Source organism: Scatophagus argus, chromosome 12, assembly GCF_020382885.2.
Source record: "Scatophagus argus isolate fScaArg1 chromosome 12, fScaArg1.pri, whole genome shotgun sequence".
In the NCBI taxonomy this organism is placed as follows: Eukaryota; Metazoa; Chordata; class Actinopteri; family Scatophagidae; genus Scatophagus; species Scatophagus argus.
The window spans coordinates 11,514,519-11,535,547 of NC_058504.1; the positions used below are offsets into that span (position 1 = coordinate 11,514,519).

The window sequence follows — 21,029 nt, forward strand, 5'->3', positions numbered from 1 at the left end:
ATTGTCTCCCTTTTTGTAATTGAATCTATCCCTCTCTTCATCTTTCTTTCTCCTCAGTTTCAGACCTGATCTTCTGTCTCTCACTCAAGCATGCAAACGCAATGCAATTAGTTGTGTTGGAGAAAAAACCACTGGCCTACATTTCTAATTGACTTCAGAACAGTGGATAAGCAAACAGCATTAGCCTGACCTGAATCAAAAAATGCAAAATGCTTGCAACATCCTTTATTATTCATTTCTTTGACCTCAGCTCTTATATCTCCCAAATTCTTCAAAAGATGCTTTAACGTAATGAAAACTGACCTGCAGCATGTCATCAGCAGCTTTTTATTAGCTTTAATTTTAGGACATAAAGAAGTCAAAATCAAATCAACAAAGAGACCAGCAGCTTTTCAGATACTCACATACTACACTGCATTTTAAGAGGACTGATTGACAATTTGAATTTAGAGCTGCTCAAATTCTGTCAGTGGTAAACATGATCATTCTGTGTTATTCCATAAAAGTCAATAAAGCAAATTAGTTGTCAGAATGGTTCTCTTTATACACTGTTATCTCCTTCTGTTCACTGGGAGAACTTCCTCCACTGGTGTCACTGGGTTTTGTTTGATTGGGACTGAATGTTCATCACATAAGGCTTAAAGTAACCCTGACACTGCTTTGGTTTGTGGAGATTAAAGACAAAATTTAATAAAATGGTAGCGTATCCAAAGGATTAGACTGATATTTCAATCACTCCAACGGTGAAAATACTAAGAAAACATGCCATGTCTGATAGGTGTGTTTATCTGCTTCAGATGACAATAGTGGATTACAACACTTTTTTTTTTCCACAGGAAAAAAGGATCAAATTATGTTAAACCAGTCAGCAGCTCCCCTAACGTGAAAAACAGGATGGCATTTCAAGTGAAAAGAAAAGGTCACAACTTTTCAAACTTAAACTTGCAATAAATTATTCTTTTGACTCTTCCAACTGGGCAAACAGGGAACAAGTTGCGAACAAAGCATTGATATTTAACCTTTTTAGCTGACATGATGAACCTGTTATGGGTAGTAAGATCTAGTAGTTACTGAGCAACATTATCATTTATTTCCTATATTTATTTATTCCTATATGTACTCTGAGGAATATATATATATAAATTCTCCACTATGTTCACCAGCTAGTCTTCCCCTGTGTCTACCTGTTGTTTTGTGCTAAGCATGCAGCATTTGTGGCTTTTTAAAACTTTTTCAGGGAAAACAACACCAGTGAGAATGATCCAAAACTGTTGTTGTGGGCCACACAGCTAAACAATGAGCTATAACTCACTGTAAAGCTCTATAAAGCCAGGGGGAACTGCAGAAGAGAATTCTCTCTCATTACTATGAGCGACCCCTTTCACATTATAGCATGGTATTTAGATTGTCATCTGATACATTATTACTGTAAAATATTGTTTATAGCTGCTTTGTGTAAAGTGGTAACGGGTAGGAGAAAGCAGATCTGACCTGTTGTAAAGGAGAATGTCTGGAGTCCAGATCTGGTCTGAAGGGAATCGAAGGTTCTGGACACCAGGGTAGTTTTCTGGATTCCAGCTCAGGTAGATGTCTGTCCAGTACTGAGGTAGACAGAGAGAGGGGCAATAACTCTCATGCTCTGCAAAACCCATCATGTCCAACGCTAGTTGAATAATCTAATTGGACTTTTACAAGACAGCTGTATATTCAGTAGAAATAAGAAAGTTGCATGTTGCCAGGAAGGACTAAAAATGGAAAGATAAAATAAAATAATGGTGGAGGAAAAGAAAAAAAAATTATTCCAGTGAAAATGTTTCTAACCACACAGGCATTCCTCGTGACTTCAAAAATGTAAGAATAAGCAGCCATCTAGCTACATTTAGTGTAATATAGCTGTGGTGGATCCGATGCTTAGGTGGGGCCTGGACACAAACACCTTCAGTCTAAACACTATTCCTCTCTCCGCTTTTTTAATACCTATCGACTTACCAAAGCAACAAGTCAAGATTCCTGCTGAACAGTGAGCACCAAGCAAAGTGTGTCCTTATTGTAACTGTTGCACAGACTAATTTGGCTGCATGCCATGCATCTGACTGCTGGCACGAACAATCAGGTTGACTGGCACTTAAATATGCTGTGCTGTATATTCCTAACTCTTCTTCCTCCACGTCACATTTTTGCTTGACAGTCTGCCAGAAGTGATGATTCATGCTGATGGCAGCAATGATAAAGGACACACACAAAAGTCTTCTCTCTCTCTCTTTCTCTCACACACACACACACACACACGCACGCATACACTTGGTCAGCAACAACTGGTGGCTGAATTCTATTATTAAGCCTTATGTTTATAACAGTATGCTAAATGAAACTGTGAGCTCCGGAAATGGAAGAGCGCAGATAGTTTACAAATACTTGGATGGATGAGCTATCCATAAACCAATACTAACTGGATAAATGGTAAATATCAGAAATAAAAAAATGCTTTGTACTGCAAAGAATGAAACCAGGAAATAAATTGTATCTGTGGAGGTGCACGATTAAGCATTTAATGTAGTGGCACTGGTAATTTGAGAAACCCAGTAACAGAGTCTAAAGAAGATAATTGTTTAATAAAATCCAAAATATGATTAAAGCACATTAAATCGGTAATAACGTTCCTTTATCAGACTTTGGCTCACCAGCTGCAGCCAGGCGTTGGTCATCAGCACTTGGTTCTTCTCATCCTGAGGACAGAAACAAAAAAAAAACAAGAGAAGAAGAGGAAAAGACAGAACATGTTTTCCTTTTGTAAAAGACAGGACAACCATTATATTGAGCATAATGGAAAGGGGGGGTTTCTCATCAGCAAGTCAGTGCATTTGTTTTGCATATCCAAAGAAAAACAAACCAGATGGGGTAAAACTGTGTGAAAGCCTGTTTTATGTAACCAAGTGCACTTCTGCTGAATAGTTTCACAGTAACAAATTACACAACCCTCTCGTAAATATGTTCTGCAAAAGTTATTATGTAGTTAAATATGAATTTAAATGCACTATTGCGAACTCACTAATGATCACAAATATTAAACCCAACTCTATTGTCCCGAAACAGGGAAACGGCAAATAATGCTCCTTTAAGAGATGAAAGCTGAAGGTGGGGGGTTGGGGGTGCAGAATGAAGCTGATGTCTTTACCAAGGATGCATTTCAAAAATGTTTACATATGGCATTTGTAAAATTATGACGCTCATATTCTAGCTGTAGGGTGAAATTACCATTTCTGCAGCATTTCTGCTCCAAGTGAAAAAGTCAGAAATGTCCGCACAGACACAGAAAGGAGGGCTGATTAGGATGAAAGAAGGTTCCCTTTTTCAGCGCACTGCATCTGTAAATCGGTTTGTCTGCATCTCCACATCTCTCTCTTTCTGTTCTTTCACTGAGCCCGGAGTTGGAAATATTTGCACATATGGCAAACCATTCTATAACGTCCAAACGATCAAGCAACAGCCACAGCTGAAAGTAATAACTGGAAATATGGTGTGTGTGCGTGTGTTTGTGATTTCTTGAAATGATGAAAACAGAATTGTGTGTTGTATAAAATGTATAACCTGTGAATATTAACTGCAAAACTGAATGTCTATGAGCTTATTCCATAGACAGACTGCGCTTGTGGGTCACTGGTTCATGGTTGTTCTTATCTGTTTTTTTCATTTTTAGAAGCACTCAACATTATTACTGCAAAATATATATTTCACTCTACTGCACCCGAAGAGCGGCACTGATGGAACATAACTAAGTACATGCAAATTTGAGGTATAATTTTTCATTTTTTCATTTTATGCTACTTTGCACTTTACATCACTACGATCCAGAGGGAAATATTGTACTTCTTACTCCACTATATTTGAGTTTCAGTTACTAGTTACTTACTTTTTTATATTACAATATTAAATAGCCATACAGTCCAGTGGAAACCATGAATCTCCATATTTGGTGATTTTCAGCCTAAATTAGCCTCATGTTTTAAAGTTTTAATGCCTTTGTTTATCACCTGCGATGTGAAAATATTCCTCACGGTCAGAAAAAGTTAAACAACGTTCATGTCATAACTCGGGTTTTTAAAATGCACCACGGCTCGTCTCTACTGCCAGGCAGCTGACAGCACTGTCATCCTCTCAGGCACACTGGACACCACTGAATCAACACAGAGTCTCCTCGACTGATTATGCGAGTCACTGACTTTTAAAGGGCAGCCCTAATAATATGCATTGCAATAATACAGTATGTGTGCATTTCTTTATTTTTCCTTTTTTAAGCATTGTCTCTCATGTTTCATTGTATTCTTCACTCTTAATTTCTTCAACATACATTTCACAAACTTTATCACAGTCATTTTTTAAAATGATTTTTAATATACTTATTATTATTATTATTATTTCTAGCTAAGGCACTACTGTGATTCTAACCCCTACACACTTTTCTAGTTTTGAACTGTGATAACTGTGCGGCGCTAAAATATTTTTACACTTTTCACCATGTAAAGTGATCCTCTGTGTTACATAAAAGTATCTGAAACTATGACACAGGTCATAGTTGAGTAAATGTAAAGCTATGGTTCTAAAATGTTATATAATAAACATACGAATGGTGCATGATAAATGGATACAATGGGTCAAAAATACAAGTAAGAATAACTTACACATATATTTACATGTTTGTATACGCTTAACGCCTGGGGTCAACAGATCAAAAAAAGCAGATGCTCTCTCTCACTCACCACATCTATGATCTGCAGCAGTGTGAGGCCAAGCTCCACCAGGATGGCGGCTGAATCATTGACCACAGGTCTCTCCAGCCGGTTGTAGTTAGCCAGCAGCTCCTTGTACAGCCTCCTCTGGTGTTCTCCCTGCAGGGATCCTGAGGCAAAACAAAGGAAACAAGAAAACATAAAACAAGAAGAAGCACTGAAAGGTCTCTCATAAAGCTAGGAAGGTGATCTTTGAGATTATTTTGTCATACATATTCACCAGCCGTGACCACATATTTGAGAGCTGAAGGTACGCCCCCTTCAGTCATTACAGACACTTTCTGAAGGTCACTCCTTGATTTATAGACACAGTGTGTGCAGTCCTTTTGTTTGCATTTTAAGTCATAAATCTACTGCTGGATTAATGATGTTCCAGACCATTTTTTTCCCTTTGAGTTTTGGCTTGCGATATCCTTTTCCTGCAAATTTTACTTTGGAACATATTCTTGAATACTAACGCTGGATTTTAATCCAGAAAGTATCTTTAATGGCCTCCTTAACCTTTTATCCTTCGTTTGCTGGCACCAGCTTGCAGCCCGATTATAAATTACCTGGTGGAGTTTTAAACACGCTGCCACATGCTGCACTTACTGAGTCTGTACAGCCTGTGCCAAGCTGTCCCCGATTCCTACATCCTGTAAACGTGCCTTCAAACAGTGTATAAGAGGAAAGTCTGTTGTTCAGCTCAAAGTTTTGATGAATAATGTATAAATAAACACATGTGCTGACATCTGCATATACACTTAGACACACACACACACACAGGACACAACTGTGAGTTGGTGTACCCTTAAGGTCCAGGCTGATTAGAATGATGTGTTTGTTGGCCCAACTTTCATCACCATTATTGATTATCCCAACCTCACCTTCCGTATACATTTAGCACTGCCCATTTGTCCCAAAGTAAAGTGAGCACACACACATAGACACACTGTTAATGACCCTGGAGTCATTGATCTCTCTATAGTGGATTTTAAGAAACAAGAGAAAAGGGAAACGGGGTAAAAATTTCATATTAAAAATCATTTATATTAATAAGTCATCTGCTATTGATAAGATGTTCACACTGCAGGTAAAATCAATTAATCAATTGTTTTTCCTTCATATCAGACAGAGATCTGATTGAATGATTGGGGGCTGCAGTGTCAAAGCAAAAAGCTTTAAAATGTCCAGCTACGACTGAATGGATCTGTGTGTGACGCCGTACACAATGACTTGGCCTTCATTTATTATTGTCCTCCCTGTTGGCAGGTGATATATCTCAAGTACTGCACATGGAGGTCAACTTGGAACAATGTCATTAATTGTCTTTTGAGGGCAATGTTATTTACACCATCTAAGGCTTTGAAAAGGACTTCCAGGATGGGAAAACTGCGGGGGGGGGGGGGGGGGGGGGGGGGGGGGGTTGGACAAATCTGAATGAAAACCAAATGAATCAGCGGCCTGCATAAGAGCCAGTAGCACACACATTTCAAACAACATACAGATTACACTTACATGTTGTTACACTTTCCATGCACACATGTTGTGATATATGGACATATGCAAATATATTTGCTGACAGGCACACTCATAATAATCCTGAAACATTATTTTACTTTAATACAACACATACACAACCTGTCACTAATATAAAATGTGCTCAGTAGGTACACAGACATCATAATGACTCCTTGATACATACAGTGAACAGAGAGAAAGAAAAGACAGAACATCAGACACACAGTATGGATGAGAAATAAGGAGACAGGATTACATAGAAGGAGGGGAGTGAGCTCTACAGTCCTGTAAAGCTGTGAAGACAAAATTGTCCCTTTTGCCCTGCACGGTGCTGATTGGCTCATTAAGGCTGTAATGAGGAGAGTTATGGCAGGACTGCGCCTAAGGTCAAAGATGGAGACGCTAGAAGAAGCTGCTCAGCACAGCAGAATTCCTCTCCCTGCTGCTAAGGAGCTACGCAGAATTTATCACATCAGACCGTATGCTTTCTATCCATGCATCTGTCTTTCTGGCTTCCGGTACCTTATGTGGAAGTTGGACTAATGTATGAAAACGCTCACAGCCACAACTGTGGACACAAACGCATTTTTTTGCACCATTTTTGCTTTTATGTCATTCAGTCTCTAAATGTGCTCAAATGGACACCTTGGCAAGTGCGAGTGCACTCATGGCTTCTCCAAACGTAAAAGCACAATCTCAGTAAATCAGTACTCAGTGAGAAAAAGTCATAAATCTGTCCGTCTACGCACAGTTCAATCTGCATACACACATGCACTCAAATTTGACTAGAGCCTCATCTGCTGCTGCTGCTGCTATCCAGCCAAGCTGCCTCCTGTGACTCCTCCTGTCTTTTATTACTGTGAATTGTGAACTGACATCCAAACAAACATAACTAAACTAATAAAGTCAGCGAAGAAGAATTGAAAGCTAAGTCTCTGTTGCTGCTCATCTCATAAAAACTGTGTTTGGAGGAGATTAAAAACATCAAATAAAATGAACCGCCGTGCCAAACAAACGTGCGTAGCGTATGCCAGGGATGAAGGGATACATCAATTAGTTGCCTTTTTTTTTTTTTTTTTTTTTAATAAACTCCCTAATGAAGCTGATATGAGAAGCTGGCAAGAAGATCATTTTCCAAACACAAAGAGAGATCTCATCAAACAAACTCCCACAGAGGGAGAGGAAGAGAGCTGGGGTGATAGGAAGATTTGTCATTTGTTCAACATCCTCTTTCTTTACCTCTATGTTCTCTACCTTTGTCCTTTTATTTAAAGAGCATGATTTAAACCCTCTGTAGATGTCTTTCTCAGATCAGGATGAAAGGAAGGTAATTGTCAGGAAGCCTCATTTAGTCTAATGGCATTTTTCACTTTTAATATATCTTTTGTATTATATGATTAAGGCCATTAGCAGTCAGTGTAACACAAAATTTAAGTGAGAACTTAAATGACTAATTAAGGCTGAATACAGAATAAACAGTACGGAACATTTAAATGGACGGCCGAGGAGTTCGAACTCTAATGATGCATTTAACCTTTGGCCCTGCAACCTTTCTGACACTAAACTGAATCACCTCCTTTAGTCTTCATTAAATGTAACTTCACAGTAGTTGGTAGGTCACCATTTAGTGTCATGCATGTGGACAGACACACACACAAATGTCACATCCATATGTTATAATGTTATTGTTAACCTTTCTACCATGATAAAGAGAAAACAAATGAGTGTCCCGCATATTCTGTATATCCCATGTGTGTATATCGGTTGTGTGCATGCTAAACTCTAATGGTAACAAACTAAAGCAGATCAATACTCCATCAGTGCTGTGGTCATTACAGGAAATGCCAGGGGTCACCACTGTGTATTCCTCAGGTCTCTGAGAAGGTCACTTATTAGTTTACCAAAGGATCAATCATGAGTAAAACATGTTAGTCATTTATAAACATATCCGTTCATTAAGGTCACCAACCCTTTTCAGGTATCATCACAAATAAACAGTCGTTTTGAGTACAGGGAAGCAAAGTCAGAATCAACATTTAGTGTCAAAGTGTTAACGTCTGGTCTTGACTCCACAGACTGCCGTGCAGCAGTTCAGTCCACAGCAGCAAGAAAAATGTACTTGGCTGAAATAAATCACAGTGTTCAGGCATTCTGTCCCAGTTAGAACTAATTCATTGTCAGTATAAGTGAGTACAGTAGGAAAAAATGGTCAGCATTTGTTGAAATCCTTCTTACTAAAGTCAAAGGTCATCAACTGTGAGAGAATGAATTTCCCCTTGATTAATAAGTACATGAACTTTAAATCTTAGTTAAATCTAAAACACCACAAAAATCACCATCAGCAAGCAGCATTGGTGTGATCTTGAGGTTACTAGTCATCTGATTGTTACAGGTGATATCTGAACCAACTCCACTGTTCAAAACATTTCCCCAATTAATATGTACAATTTTTTTATTTTTTATTTTTAAGTGGGTTTGCTCTTGGACCAGGACCACACAGAAACAAATATTTGGAAAACAGAAGCAAACTGAGAGGTTAGTAGAAGTTACATTAAATCTTCACATTGATGTGTACACGTGAACCTAAACTCTGATAGCACACTGAGGTCACCTCCGGAGATCCATATGTCTATAGAATTATTTTTAGTTTAATAAGCAGAGCCAGACTGCTTTACTGGAGGAATACTGAACAAGAGAAGAATCTATAGATTAGCACTTTATAGATTAGAGGAGGCTGGTGAGGGGTACTTTAAAGCTCCTAAAAAAGCTAACAGGTGAACCTTGAGTCAAGATTTTTTCCATCCATCCATCCAATTTCTATACTGGTGTATCTGTCAGGATCTGACAGGGGGCTGGAGCCTATCCCAGCTGACAACAGGCGAGAGGCGGGGTTCACCCTGGACTGGTCACCAGTCAATCACAGGGCTGACACACAAAGACAGACAGCCACACATAGGGGCAATGTAGCTAAGCCAATTAACCTAATGTGCAGGCTTTTGGTACCCGGAGAAAACCCATGCAAGTACAGGGAGAACATGCAAACTCTGCACAGAGGGGCCAAGGCCTGGACCTGAACCCAGAACCTTCTTGCTGTGAGGCTGTGTGTGCTAACCACTGCACCACCAGGCCACCAGTCAAGATTTTCAAGATTTATTTATTTAGTAATTAGCAGATACATACTGTTGTACATACTCAGAGAGTCTAATTCGACACATGAATACTGAACCTCTATTGACAAGTTAATTATCCTTAACATTTTGTATGCCGATCTCTGCAAAGAGAAATAAAAGGCTCTGCAAGGCTGACCCAAACAACTAGCAAAAAACATAACAAAAACCTAAATGTACAAACTATTTAATGTTAATGTAAAAGTACAGGCACAGACCTTTTATGTGTTTAGCATCAAAACATCATACTGCATATTTTGAGCATATTTGAACACTGGGGGGTGTACCTAGAATATATATTATAACTACCGCCCAGGCGCCCATAATTTTTCTCATGCCAGCACAGCCAGATAAAAGGATCAAACCAGCTGTTAAAAGCCACCAGAATACAAGAACTTAGAATTGCTCTGATTAAAATTTCCCCAGACCCCCATTATATTGTTGCCACCCACATTTTCATTGTTTCCTACACTCAAGTTGTCTCTCTCCCTCTCTCTCTCTCTCTCTCTCTCTGACACGCACACACACTCACACACATACACATTAACATAAACCGAGAAATTCAGCTAGACAATTTTGTCCCGTCTGAATATTTTTACTGGGTCAGTGCGTTCAGATGAGGCTTCCAACTAAATCAGACACAGGCTATCCAGATGGCCTGAGGGACCCATTCTCTCTATCACTTTCTTACACACACACACAAACACACAAATAACAACAGAATTGCTATTTTAGGCTGAGCGGTAAATGACCACCTTTAACATCTGGGTATTTTAGTGCCCATGATGAGCCTCACTGGTAGGATAAAACCATTGCAGAGGATTTCTCATTCTCTTTCTGCCAAGATAATCTACCATACGTAGATCAGGTAATGTATTATCACTTAAGACAGGATTTTATCACTATTATGCTTTTGGGAAAACCAGAAATTATATCACCAAAAGTGCAGTAAAGGCCTTAGTAGAATAACTGATTAGGAAAAAAAACATGTGCTTAGTGTGCATATATTGAAAATATTACTGGCAAGACACAAGCAATATTACAAGCAAGACACAAACACAATGGCTGAATGTTGATCTGCTTTAAATAATAAGTTTGCGTGTCTTATAAATAAAATTCAATCAAAGCTAACACAAAGCTGCAGAAATGGCTTTTAGCAAGAAATACCTGCTTTGTGTTACCATCCCTTCACTGCCGATTAAAAAGGAAACAGTGTCCAGGAAAAAATATTTATTGTTTGATGCTACAACAGTGGTCGGTCGTTGCTGTTTACTACATATTTCAATACATTCCTTCGACATCCCCGTGACATCATGTTGTGTGCACAAAGTGCAACTGGCCTCAGTCACTCAGGTCAGGACAGTAAGAATAGAAGTAAGAATCCTCAAGGAAGACAAGGAAGATTACTACATTTCACTTCAGATTAGTTTAACATTCATTTAAGACAGAAGTGTTGACAGCAAGATCCTTCTTTTATTATCCCTAATAGAATATCAAAAATGTTAACATAGAATCACACTACTACAAAACAAACCCCTCATTATCCGAAATAATCTTATTTCACATAGTGGAAAATATGCTTGCTAAATCTCAAAAAAGAAGTCAAGTCTAAGATCCGATCAAGAACATAACAGACAGACAGATGGAAGGACCAGAGTTATGACCCTGGAGGGGGGAGTAGGCCTGCACAAAGAAACTGCAGACAGACCGCCTCTCACTGAGAGCCTGGACAGTCAACACCACAACGAATGCTACAAATCCACAACCATTCCGGTGCATACATCTTGTATTAGCTTTTGTGTGAATGTGTATGGAAAAGAAAATTAAAGAGAAAACTAAACAGCACTACAAAATACAAAAATGACGCGGAAGGAGTGATATGACTTTGGCCAAATTCTCACGATAAATGTTATTTGTCTGAAACTGTGTTACATCTAACAATTAACACTTTGAATCCAAAACAATATACACACCAGAAGCTCAGATTAGGGTATTACAACATTCATTTGAAATCTGGATTAACATAGAGTGTAAATTTTATTTAAAAAGGCAGAGAGTGGTCCTCACTCACTTTTTAACTAAATTAAATATGGCAGCAGATACATTTCATACAGATGGTAGTCATGCAGCAGTCACCCTAAAATATAGCGGACAACCTCACATTGTGCCAACAAACCACTGCCAAATGTATTTTCTGACACCTTTCTCAAACCTTTGAATGGCTGTCCACATTAACAGACACCATCTGTCTCCTCTTCAGATTGTGGCCAAGACCTTGAAAACTCTCATTTAACTGTCTGTAAGAAAAACACGTCAAGGTGAAGAAATAATGGGACTCAGACATTGAAACATATGCAACAAAGTGTGTGTCTATGTCTGTGTGCAAGCATGTGTGTGTGTGTGTAAAAGGTGCACTGCTTTGTTTCCATGCCTTTGAGAACCAAGTCTCTTTCAAAAGAGATGAAACCCACAACTACATGTATGAGCTGCACTCTTACTGGGTATGGATTTGTATGCGTTCACATGTGTGAATAGCTTACACATCGTTCTGCCTCTAAAATTAAGCAAGTATGCACTGATTTGAAATAAGGTAATTTGTACGATGGGGAATGTGTCAGGGGAGGTCAGCAGTGAAGTATCCAGATGTTCAGCAGCTTTAAGTCTGACATGTTAACCCAGGTAGCCTGCTTACTGTCTAACCTGTTTAAAGCCACAGACATTGAGATATTGGGGGAGGGTGAGAAATGAAAGATGATGATAACAGGAGGCAAAGTAATGAGGGAGACGACTGTGAATGCAAAGGAAGGACAGGGAAGAGAGGGACATGAAAATGAAGTGAAGGTTAAGGTATCAAGACAGGAGGAGACTGAAAATAGAGACGAGGGACAATAAAGGAGACTACAGGGACAAAAGTTTTCAGTTCTCTGTGTCTCTTTGTGCGTATCTGTTTCCATGTACCTGTACATGCATTCATTAGCACTACGTGTGCCTCGTGCTTAAAGCAACTGACGCATCCATTAACGCATCATTTCCCACATCATGTGACAATCTACAGATACGAGGGAGGGAGGAGAGCGTATGGTGTCGTGTGTTAATGGAGTTTTGGATGGATAGATTCATATAGATTTATAATCTATGGTTGAGGGCTCAGAGCCCTAAAACCACTGGATGTTTAATCCTAATCCGGGAGCTAAGACCTTCGCCGTGTTTCCACGCTGAGTGTTTGGCCACCACATCCACTCCTCTACACCATGTTGAACACAATGTACCATGCCTTACATATCTTTCTGGAGCTAAAACTAAAGAAAGCTGCCCTGGCTTTCAGGAAGTGTTAAATACATTGTTTTTTTTAGCATCCATGTAAAGTTCCACAGTTTTAACCTGTGAGGTTACTTTAAGGCAACTGCAACCGTAAACCATTTTAGCTTTGTCAGTGAATGAACAGCAGCACATTCTTAACCCGTGACTGAAATGCTGAACAAGGGCATAAAAAAGTCAAATTTACATAAACTTACAGTCTAGCAAAGTGGCAAATGTTGCTGAGCATGGAAAAAATAAGAGGCAGACAGACGGTGGGAGAATCTGTGAGAGAAAGAGACTAAATGGAAGAGACAGACTTAGACACAGAGAGAGATGAGGCATTGCACTGAAACCAAGTGGATATTATTTACAGCATGTGCGCCACAAAAGTGCAGTTTCTGAACCTCTGTGTCAAAGTCAGAAAAATCAACATTATATGTACCATATCTTTGATTCACCTGAAATAAGACAACCAAGCAAACTAATTTATCATAATGTGCCTCCTTCAGCTGTTGTCTTGTCTTTCACCTGACAGACTACACTGAATGTGAACCTATTGGGCCTACAAGCAGCTAGCTGGTTCTTCAGCCCCATCCATGTTCAAAGGCTCCTCTTGTCAAACAAGACTCACCATGAAATTATGACTAAGTCCCTCAATATATTATTTATATATTATTTATTATTACTAATCATGATTTTTTTTTCTTCTTACAACTCATTTAAGATGGGACACATACTGTCCAACTGTGAGACAGTAACACTGTCCATGAAAGTGGACCAAGTGGAACCTTGTGTTAGTGTGCAATCTATCCTGTTTATCTCTCCCTTCATTCTTTGTTTCAGTCATTAAAATCATTCCTGCAGCCCTACAGGATGATTGCTGAGTGGATAAGGAGGTGAGGGCAGTTGAAGGCGGAAGGTTTGATGTTTGTACATGGTGGACATACATGCATACTACCTACAGCTAAACTGACCACCCACATACTATGCACACTCACACAAACACACACATACATAGAGGGCTTGAAACAATATCTCCAGCAAAGCCACCGCATTGCAAAAACTGGTAAGTAAACAACCCAGATGTAGCAGATGATGGTGGTGATGGTGCGATGGGGCTTAGGAGAGAATTAGTGTCATGCATGCACTTCTTATTGCACACGTGTGGGTGAACATTAACACACACACACGCACACATATCATACATTCACACAGGCATGCACACAGTGTTTAAAAATGCAATAAACTGCCCTTTAACAAAAGTACATAAGTGTGACCAGACTGCTGAGAAGTACATTCAGGATGCAGAAAGAGGTAGATATATATTTATATATATATATAAATATATATTCAAATTCACACAAACACACATTCAGAAGCCAGTCTCATGCAATAGAACATCCAGGACTATATAACAAATTACGGTGCAGTGAGCAAAACAAAGTAGCACAAATTGCCCGCTCAAATGTAGCTTAACTTTAAATTCTTTAATTTAATTTTAACTGTTGTCTAATGCAAAAGAAAGAGTTGCCAAACTGTAGAAAATGCCTCCAAGACCGCGCCAAAGCTCATCAGTCCCTTGATGGATAACAGATCAAGGACATAAATGAAACATATAGGACAACTGTTTCTAAAAGATTTCTCGGTCAAAATAGTCGATTTCTCTGAACAGACACACACACTCAGTGAGGGAATTAAAAACTTCTTAAGCGCAAAGCTCACAAACCACTTTCCGCCAAGCCTACCTTTGAAAAGCACGGCCGCACAAATGTAAAACCCAACGGAACATGGTCCCCAAAACTTGTGGCACCGCATCCTGGCTCTGCTTAATGGACTCCGCCGGCACCCAACAGCGGGCTGTGAGTGTCGGCTAGACAGGGAATCTGCTCCGGCTTTTCGGTGGCGTGAACATGAGGCTGGAGAGAGACGACGGGGAGGGAGAAGAGAGAGTGTGAGATAAATTAAAAACAACAAAAAAAAAGAAAAAAACTGAGTGACGGACCAGAATGAGTGTAGAGTTCAGACTGGTGCGTTCAGGACCGCCTCAGAAGCATCCCTCACGTGAAGCTGCACGGAGACGTGCGCGTGCTAGCTGGAGTCAAGAAAGATGGCATCAGGTAAACCATAATAACGGAAACTGCAGTAAAGTTTATGTAGCCAGACATCCGATAGAGATGGTGTTTAATGATTTGTTAAGACCTTATCATGCTTGTCTTTAGTTTCTCCCTAATTGGAGCCTGTAGTTTAATTTTGTCGTGGTATTTAAACACTGAAATAGTAGCAACTTTTGATTACGTTCATAAGTGGCGTTTGGGGTCAGTGGTTTTCTGCCCAGGCTGCGCAAGCCTCCATTGAAGTTGTGAGCGTGCGGCCGGGGCTGTGTGACGTTGCACGCGTGTGCAAATTAGTGATTTTGTCCAGGTGTTCCCAAGCTGCATGCTGTATTTAATGGATAATCCGTTCATCACTTGGAATAAAGGTGGAATTTTAGCGGTATAAGATGCGTTGTTAATTTAATTTCTACTCTGTAATCTGCTATCGTTCTAGTTGCAAGTTTCAGTGCAGAAATGTTCTGTTATATATATAAAATTCATAATTATGTAAATTATATAATTTTATAAGAATTTATATTTATATCAGCTCAGCTGATTATATAATGTGAAAGGGGGTGCTTGTGTTGAACCCACAGGGAACTGTCATCCGACTCTGGAGTTCCCTCAGCTCTAAGGAGATTTTTTTTTATTGTCTTTCAATTCATTGTTTTGCTCTCATCAGCATTGTTTCCAGCCACAACAGACAACTGTTTTCAGCTCAAAAGCCCTGTTAAATCCACTGTAGCCTAAAACCTGCCTGGCACCAAATGGCAGACAAAGTTAGTGACTATGGTAGAGCAGGTAAAGGGAAACAGACCAAATGCACTTACATCATGTGGACAGAGGCATGACTCCAAATGAATGCTAATTTTGTGTCTGTTGTATGCGTAAATAAGATAACAATTTATTTATACCATTTCACCTTTATAAATAACTAATGTGTCAATGTAGTGTGCACAGCTTGTTGAACTTTCCTCGAGGGGGCAGAAATCTATTAATGCTGGCATAAATCCAAGACAAGGCCATGAAAAAAAAAATACATGACTCATTTCACTCTTTTTTTCAGCGTAGGACACAACCAGGCCTGAACCTCTGGCCCATAAATTAGTAGTAAACACAGATCTCCTTCTACCACAGGTGTAGACTATATCATTCATGAATGCAGAGTGTGTCGCACTGCAATCTCCCCCTTCCTGATGTTACAGATAGGTTCATCAGCTGCATTTTTGCAGCATTTGTCACCTTTTTGTGCAAAGCCTGGTTCATAATCAAATGTCCTATTTATTGCAGTTCATAAATAATTCCAGACAGAAATAGGATCTGACAGGCAATGAGGGGAAACGCTGCACATTTCTGCAAATGTTCTCACCGCCTGACTGCCTTTTTCTTCCTCTCAATGGAGCAGGGGCGTATCATCTAAGCAGCAGCCAGTGGTATTAGACCACTTCTTGCTATTTTTTTATACACCACATGTCTACATCTCCTTAGTCTGGAACTCCATCAGAGAAGGTTTATGCTGTTAGATGTGATTTGGTACAGAATCCCGTGTCTGTTTTTGCTGTAGGTGGGCAGGCAGCCACAGCAGGCTCAGTCAAATCTCTAATCACAACCTTCATCCTTGCACTTGGTCTCACCGGGCAAGTGTCAAAGCAGCGAGGAGGCAGTAACATTATACTAACAGAATCTTTAACAGGTAAGTGCTGAGATTCTGGTCTCTTTCGGCCAAACGTCGGACTGAAATGTTGACTTAAATCTTAGCCCCCAGTTATTTTTACCACATACTTGTAAAATAATCAGGTAAAACAACAAAGAAAGAGCACTTCTCAGATTTACTCCTCAAAGAATAGAGACAAAGTGAAACACGTTTATATTTACTTAATGTTTCACAGTCCTGAGATGTTGAACTGATTTAAAATCTCACAATACTGAAGCCTAAAATCTGCCCTCCTTCTCCTCATTAGGACAATGAGGGAATCTGCATCATGTTTTGGCATTTATAAATGCATCAATCTACTGATAGGAGCTGAACAACATAAGAGAAAAAAGGCAGAGAACAGAAAAGAGTGTGAAGACCAGAGCTGTTAATTCTCTTTTCAAAAGTGTCCAGCCAATGGACTCAAATGCTGTGGAGCTACCACTGCTTCTTTCCTTCTTTGTCTCTCTGTCTTTTTCTTCCTTCCACATTCCTTTTGTCTTTTTCTGCTACTTAAAACAATCCTGGCATACACATATAATAATTACTGACAACAGAGATATTGCTGCGTTACTTTGCTTATACGTGGGTTTATATTAACAGCCACCACACAAAGAAAAGCTAAAACAGATAAAGTCAGCAGCGACGAGGATGTCTTCTTGTCTCAATCAACATTCCTTTGAAGACGAGAAAAGTCCGTATGAAATCCTTTACTTTGTTAAACATCCTCTTCACTCCTTTCCCCTGTTTCTAAATTAAATATGCAAAATATTCGTATGTCCCAGCAGGGTGCGTATGCATGCCTGTGTGTGTGTGTGTGTGTGTGTGATAGAATGGGGTCAGATGAGTTTTAGTTTTGTCTGAGTCGCTACCTTTGATGTGCAGGAGATGCAAAGCTTTTGCTGTGACAGAGCACACAAGGGTCCCAGAGCTACCCAGGTCCCAGTGTGTGTGTGTGTGTGTGTGAGAGGATGTGTATTCCTCTACTTGTGGGGACAAAAATCTATTTACACAATCACACTGTGAGGATCCACCTTACTTATGGGGACAAAACATAAGTCCCCACAACATAGTGAAGACTTGCTTTAAGGTTAGGCTGAGGTTAGGGTTGGGATTATGCGAGTAATGTTTATTGTTATGCTCAGGTGGTGGTTAAGCCTCCAGGAAATGAATGTAAGTCTATGTAATGTCTGCAGAGGTGATGGAAACATGACTGTGTGTGTGTGTGTGTGTGCGTGCGTGTTATCTGTCTGTATCTACAATGAGTCATTTTGGATCTTTTCTGAAATATGTGCACATGTGACAAGTTTTTGGTCAATTATATTTGGAAAAACTAAAAAAGCCACATTTAAGCTTCCTCTTCATTTCAATACATGTTGTGTTTTGGTATGTGTGAGTGTGAGGGTGAAGAGTACGTTGGTCCCCCCTGATAGAACTTTGCTGTCCTGCTGCCATTTGTCTCTGTTAAACTGTACAGGTGGTGACTGTGTATATTATGGAATGTCAAAGAAAGGTCAGACCTCTCACACACACTTAGGAGTTTATTGTGGGAAAAGGTCAGGAGTGCACAGAAGGATGGTGGACAGAAAACACACCTTAGCAGAGTCGTGCACTGTGTGGGTGGACGAAGAAAGGTTTGCATCCTCGAAGAAGAGTTTGCACAATTACATGCAGAGAAATACTTTCACATTCATGTGCACGTACTTAAAGATGTGTGGGTTCATAAATAGAAGAAGCTTGAATTATTAATGAGTTTTTTTCTTTGAACTGGACCTTTATTGTCTCAGCGTGTTAACTCTAATCCTGGATTCAGCATTCATTTAAATGGTCATATTTGTATGGCTGCATCAGTGTTTGAATAAGAGTTTAAATATTACATCACACTGAAATTCACAGGAAGCCTCCTGCTTTTGATTTACTGGATGTGAGCTTTAATGCAGCACCGTTGGAAGTAGAAACCCAAATTAATTCTCTTGAGACCTGCTTTTGAATTTTGAGGTCTGAGCAAGCTTTCAAATTGTCTTAAATTCCCAAAGGAAATCTGTATCTCCAATAGAGAAGACAAGATGAGACAGTTATTATTATTGATGTCTATTTTTGAACAAATCTGCTTTCTTCCACTGATTTTTTAAAAAGCTTGATTCCATTTTCCAATATCTGTCCCCTATTTAGTCACACATAATATGTGTACTTACCTGAAACAGAAACCTGAACTGTCCACCAGCTAAAACTGTGGTCAGTACTCCACCCAGTGGCAGACATGGGGACCTACACAAAATTATTGTATATTAGTAAGCTTAACTCACATTATAACTCTTCAATGTCCATAAAACCATGTCATACAATCGTAATTATATGTTTATTTAAGTCTTTCTGTGTCTGAACAGTAAAACAGGAAGAGTTCAGCGATATTTTTCAGAGAAAAGTAAAATGGCAGAACATTTCACAACAAAAACACCATCTACTTATTGGGGGTGCTGTTGTGAAAATGGTTAATATAATAATATTATACAGTAATAATAAGAAGAATTTAATACACTGACTTCAGTGAACGTGTGTTTGAGTGCACATTATTTCAATATGCCAACTTTTGAAAATATTAATATATTAGGATCTCAATAGAAACCATATTGCTCTCATGGCTTAAAAAAACATTGACTGGAAAATAAAAGTGAGAATTTCATGTGCTCAAATAAGGAGCTCTGCGATGTGTTTGTTTACCGTCAGACTTTCAGTTCACACAGGGTCATCTTTATGTGAACTCTCAGAGCTTCGCTTGTTCCTGTGGGGAAGCACCAGTGTATGTTGTTTTTGGATGGACTGTCAGAGCTTTGGCATCCAGAGTGGCGGTTGCTTCAGGTAGCAGGCCTGATGCTTGACTGCATTCATTCCTCTTCTGATGAAAAGGCTGTGAAAGAGACTACTGTTCACTTTCTCGTCCAGTCGAGAGATTCTGAGCTGCGACGACGCTCAGACCTTCAGCTGGTTTGCAGCTCACAGCTCACACTGCAGGTAAATCCCACAGTTCTGATACTCTTAAACTACATCACTTATCCACTGAGCTAAGATTTACACAAGTGGTGAAAAGATAGTTGCAATTTTATGCATTTGGGTATGTGGTGTGTTTTATTTCTGCCTTATTAAAACTTACATTGTAACTTTTATAGACATGAAGTTTGTGATCCTGTTTGCTCTTCTGAGTGGTAAGTTTTTTAGTCTTAATTAAATCAATCAGTTTTATTATGTGCTAATGTTTTACACTTGGGGCTTGGACTGATGTGATTACTTAAAATAAATTTGGATTTAGCCAGCACGTACATTATATCCAAACTTCATCAACCATTAAATGTGCAATTTTTTTTTCTAAAAACACTTCAGTATTGGGAATGAAAACTTTGTTACCTATAATTCGTTATGCTTAAACCCTGAAAGTTATCTGTTTTTCCTGTTCAGGGGCTTTTGCTGCCCCATTTGTGAAGGAAGAAGAGGCTAAAAGATTCATCAGGCTGAAGAGACAGTCAGGATACTGGGATCCATACCACTCCCAAAACCAGTGGGGTTACACCATTCAGGAACAGGTAACACTGCACTGTGTGGCGTCAATGCATAGAAAAATTCAGTTTGAGTGTGATTTATCATCAGTGAATGCAAAAGCCAAGGTTTCTTCAACCATTAAGAAGGCATTTCAGGGACAAAGCGTCTTTCTTCCTCAGGCAAACGAGTACTGGACAGCCCTACGAACAGATGCTCAGTACTACATGGACTTGAGTAACCTGATGTTTGACCGCTCTGTGGCTACGTGAGTGAGATAATCAGCAGCAAAGCATTTGCCATTTGTGAGGCATTTTCACCCATGTCCCTTACAGTACCAAGACTTTATGATATAATGCAAGTGAAGGCAGTTTTAGTGCCATTTTCTTCCTACTTTACCTCGTATCTATCAAGTTCATGCCTTTCTAACTCAAAATTTTTCTCCTCTATCTGTTTTCTTAGGGAAAACAACCGGATGTATATGGAAATGCTGCGCAATGCACGAGCTCACCTGGACAGTCAGACGGGAGGACAGAGATGAAAATAATAATAATGACAATAAAATGCTTTCTAAGTAGTTAGAATTGTTATTGTTGTTTAATGTCAGTGAGTGACAAGTGAGTAGAAACAATTCAGAAAAAGATTTTGGGTGAGAATAAACTGAGGGCTCAGTTGAATATGAAAGATCCCCATTTTTGGCAGTCCAAATTAGTTTCTTAAACACTGCAGTTTCCTGCAGTGTAAAATGTACAGTTTAATACATGTTTTTATATAATGTATGCATTATTTTACAACAGTGTTGCCTGCAATCACACAATTTATTCAATAAAAGTTACAATAAAAGCAAATGAAACTTTTTCAAATGGCCTTGTAATGTAATAAAATACTGCATGTAAACAGTAAAAAAATGTCTACATTTGTATGGTTTACCACTGGGTGGTGCTGTAGCTTCACTTAA

At 39.2% G+C, this 21,029-nt stretch overlaps 2 protein-coding genes across 5 annotated transcripts in view; one reads left to right on the top strand and one right to left on the bottom strand.

Annotated features, from left to right (window-relative positions):
• The window catches only part of LOC124068537 (neuronal acetylcholine receptor subunit alpha-7-like), a 29,242-nt gene extending 14,130 nt beyond the window's left edge, over window positions 1–15,112 (bottom strand). The window contains exons 1-6 of one of the 4 annotated variants that reach the window (XM_046406875.1): window positions 15,050–15,099; window positions 14,757–14,846; window positions 14,500–14,670; window positions 4,758–4,897; window positions 2,682–2,726; window positions 1,492–1,601 (exon numbers count right to left, since the gene is read on the bottom strand). In XM_046406875.1, coding sequence (XP_046262831.1) covers window positions 1,492–1,601; window positions 2,682–2,726; window positions 4,758–4,897; window positions 14,500–14,569 — 365 coding nt within the window. In that variant the 5' untranslated portion in view covers window positions 14,570–14,670; window positions 14,757–14,846; window positions 15,050–15,099. Of the gene's footprint in view, window positions 1–1,491; window positions 1,602–2,681; window positions 2,727–4,757; window positions 4,898–14,499; window positions 14,671–14,756 lie in introns of all 4 variants that reach the window. The other 3 variants (XM_046406873.1, XM_046406876.1, XM_046406874.1) reach the window with 3 other exon arrangements.
• Window positions 14,574–20,909, top strand: LOC124068538 (uncharacterized protein C3orf85-like). Its single transcript, XM_046406878.1, has 7 exons — window positions 14,574–14,871; window positions 16,412–16,540; window positions 19,276–19,552; window positions 19,708–19,743; window positions 19,994–20,118; window positions 20,254–20,339; window positions 20,534–20,909. Exons 4-7 carry the CDS (start codon window positions 19,710–19,712, stop codon window positions 20,610–20,612), a joined length of 324 nt encoding a protein of 107 aa, XP_046262834.1. The 5' UTR covers window positions 14,574–14,871; window positions 16,412–16,540; window positions 19,276–19,552; window positions 19,708–19,709; the 3' UTR covers window positions 20,613–20,909.
• The last annotated feature ends 120 nt before the right edge of the window (window positions 20,910–21,029 follow it).